This window comes from Pinus tabuliformis, chromosome 2_1 (genome assembly GCF_031772625.1).
Source record: "Pinus tabuliformis cultivar Carrire ecotype Pingquan chromosome 2_1, CPIR1, whole genome shotgun sequence".
Taxonomy (NCBI): Eukaryota; Viridiplantae; Streptophyta; class Pinopsida; order Pinales; family Pinaceae; genus Pinus; species Pinus tabuliformis.
This window is the reverse complement of record NC_142299.1, coordinates 482,357,365-482,360,736: the sequence shown is the minus strand read 5'-3', so window position 1 is coordinate 482,360,736 and position 3,372 is coordinate 482,357,365. Positions and strand designations below refer to the sequence as shown.

The following is a 3,372-nucleotide window of genomic DNA, read 5'->3' as shown; positions in this document are numbered from 1 at the left end:
TCGTCAAGCACTTCAACTTGATCCCACTTTCATCTGCATTTGAAGACTTTGATATGGAGGTAACATTGAATCTATTTTGGATCAATAACAATACAAAATAAATAAATAATAATTTTTTTTATTTTTTTATTTTTAGATTTTAATTAAAAAAAACAACAACAACAATAAATAAAATTAAATATAGGGTTTTTTTTTTTTTGTAGCTTTTTTACACAATAAAAACAATAATAATTTTAGTTTAAAAAAGACAAAATAAATCAATTTTTTTTAAGAAAATAAATCAATTTAAAAATAAATAGTTTAGAAAAAAAATAAAAAAAATAAATTTTTAAATTTGAAGTCAAAAAAAATAAAAATAAAAAATTAATTAATAAAAATAGAAAAAATGCATTCTGCATTCTACAACAAAGGAAGCAACAATGCAATGACAATGTCGGCAGTGGCCATGTCCAAGAAGATTCCATTCTTGACCACACTCTTGAACCCCTTCCGTTGGATTGGTTTGTGAACGTTGTCCAGAACTGGATCCAAGTCGAAGATGACAAGTTCCGGTTTCGAGGAGGGGGAACCATGTTCACTAATGGTGCAGATGCTTACATTGATGATATCAATGGAATTTCTACGTCACTGCCTTCTAAACGTGAATGTAGTTATCCATTCATCTACTCTTCAACCCATAATTCGGTAAACCCAATGTCATTTCCCTCTAATGGAAATGTGAATATCGTTTCCCATCCATCTGTAATAAAATTTGAAATGCAAACACTTCATTTGAAATTTTATTTTTGGCGAAGCTATTTTGATTAATTTCATGTTAGCTTAGCCTTGGAAAAAAACCGCAACAGGGAAATTTTAAAAGCACTGAATCTCTTCTCACTGGTAGGGAATTTGTCATAAATCCGAAGTCTCATCATTAAGCAGCTTAGCTAAAACCACCGAGAATTAAAAACAGTGGATGACCAAAATAGTGGAAAGTTCATTAAACAAATGATGGTCTCTTCAATATTATATTGCTCTCGATTCAAAGACAAAGGCCATTATTTTCATTCTAATGTTTTAGTTGTAGAAAGGGGAAGGATAGAATGGAATGATGCTAGCAGTTGCGGCCTGAGTAAGAACTCTTGTGTCTAGTGTGAGGCCTTTTTAACATGCCCTCGGACCTATGACTTAATTCATGCTTCCGATCTCTTGAGAATGTACCAGGACATGTGTGATTTAAGTGACATTATTCTGGAAATGGATCGCATCCTCTACCTCGAAGGGACTCTGATCTTCAAGGATACTGTTGACATTTTGGTGAAAGTGGAGCACTTGATTGGTGGCATGAGATGGTGAAGTCCGACGATGATGAATCATGAGAGTGATCCCTTTAACCAAGTCCATATTGATCCAAGCAATACTCGTATTCAGGGTGTTTGTTACGATGATTTCATTAATAAGATGATGATCTGATCCTTGATTAAATGCAATAGATATTACACCAAGAAAAGTGCAATTCCAATCCATTTCTGATCTCCAAAATCTCGATTTCCTAGTCCAACATTCATGCAAAGATGTGATTAGATTGAGTGATATATTTAGAAGTCAAACTGGCCAGTGAGGAAAATAGAGTTTCTGTTAGTAGAATATGGAAAATATTGTGCTAATTCCTCATGCTAATATTGGGATTTTGCTCTCATCACTTGGAAAATTGTGGTTGTGGGTTGGTGGTGCTAGAGCAGGCTCTGCCAAGAGAAACCGAAATATTTTTTGGTAAATCACCTTCAACCTGTTCACCAACAAAAGCATGTTCATCGTTTTCTCCGTAAAAAGAGGCCAACAAATCATGGGAACTCCATGTGAGATGCTCTCTAGCGTAGAATTCCAACCGTAGTGAGAAACAAAACCACCAGTGGTTGGGTGAGCGAGAACAGGAATCTGAGGCACCCATGAAGCAACAACAAGTCCCCAGTCCCTGGTTTGATTCTCGAATCCCTCGGGTGAGAGTCGAGAAAGGTTTGCCTCCTTGATGTAGAGAAAGCTACTTGACGAACTACGCAACACCCACAGGAAGCGATGTTCCCTTGCTTCTAGTCCCACCACGAGTTTGGTCACCTGCACCCTCGACAACGTTGTTCTGCTTCGGAACCGACAAAGGTGGTTGCTTGTCTAACCATTTGAGGCAATCAACATGTTTGTCTTCGACAAGTTTGTCATTGTATTGAAGAGGTGACGAGGATATGAGTGGCCCAACCAGATAAAGGTGGGGAACTCGCCAAGCCCCAGTTGGATTACATATCTTTCCTTCCACAATAAATTTTATCATTTCAAGCTCCACTTCCTCGAAGGTGTTTATCAAAATTCCCGTCACTTTCGATAGGCATGAAGAGTGGAGCACTACCCAGTAAAAGGCTTCATCGGATTTGTCACGAAACGGAGGAGGAATATCCGTGCTAGCAATCGGTGGAATTCCCGGCACCTCTATTGGGAACTCAACGTCCTTGAACGAAATTGGAATCTCTGAGACGAGCTTGGGGATAGATAACATGAAAGAGAGAAAAGAAGCATTGGAAGTGAAGAATACGTATGTGGGTATGCCCAACTCGGCGGCCACATCGTACATAGTGGAGCAGGAAAAAAATCAGTGATAAAAGCAGAGAAGGGTAGGCCAGAGTCATCAAGGAATCTGAGAGTAATTACAATTGTTTCTTTTGATTTCTTGAGAAGCTTAGAAACATGAGTTTCGAGTTGCATGTGTTGTGCGCCTTCGATCTCCACTTTTGGCAACTAGACAAAGGTGATGTCTTGATAGGAGGAGGCGATGCAGTCCGAGTAAGTGTCTGGATTTTGAAGCTCTCGGTAGGGTGGTAAGCAGTATTCCTTGATCAGTGGAAAAATAAAATCGATTTTTTATTTAATTTTTTTTGTGTGGATACAAAATAAATTTCATTTTTAAATTTTAGTATTTAAAAAAAACAAATCAAAAATCAAAATAAAAAATTCAAAACAATTAAAAAATCAAAACAAATAAAAAATCAAAACAAATAAAAAAAATCAAAAGAATTAAAAAAATAAAATTAAAAAATCAAAAAATAAAAAAAATCAAAATAATTAAAAAAATCAAAATCAAAAAATCAAAACAATTAAAAAATATTCAAAACAATTTAAAACAAAACAAATAAAATAAACAATTAAAATAAATAAATAAATCCAAAATAATTAAAAAAACAATAAAAATTAAAAAATAAAAATAAAAATTTGCAAATGGACATTTCAAAACAATTGAAAACGTTTTATGCTAACTTGTCTTCTTGGAGTCACTTCAAAAGAACTAGCGTGCAAAGGCAATAGGTAAAAAAAATTCATTTTATTTCGTTGTTAGCATTGATACTT

General features: G+C 34.9%; 1 protein-coding gene across 1 annotated transcript; it reads right to left on the bottom strand.

Annotated features, from left to right (window-relative positions):
- Window positions 1-2,032: 2,032 nt before the first annotated feature.
- Window positions 2,033-2,602, bottom strand: LOC149201004 (UDP-glycosyltransferase 72B3-like). Its single transcript, XM_089401160.1, has one exon. It carries the CDS (start codon window positions 2,600-2,602, stop codon window positions 2,033-2,035), a length of 570 nt encoding a protein of 189 aa, XP_089257286.1.
- Window positions 2,603-3,372: the final 770 nt, after the last annotated feature.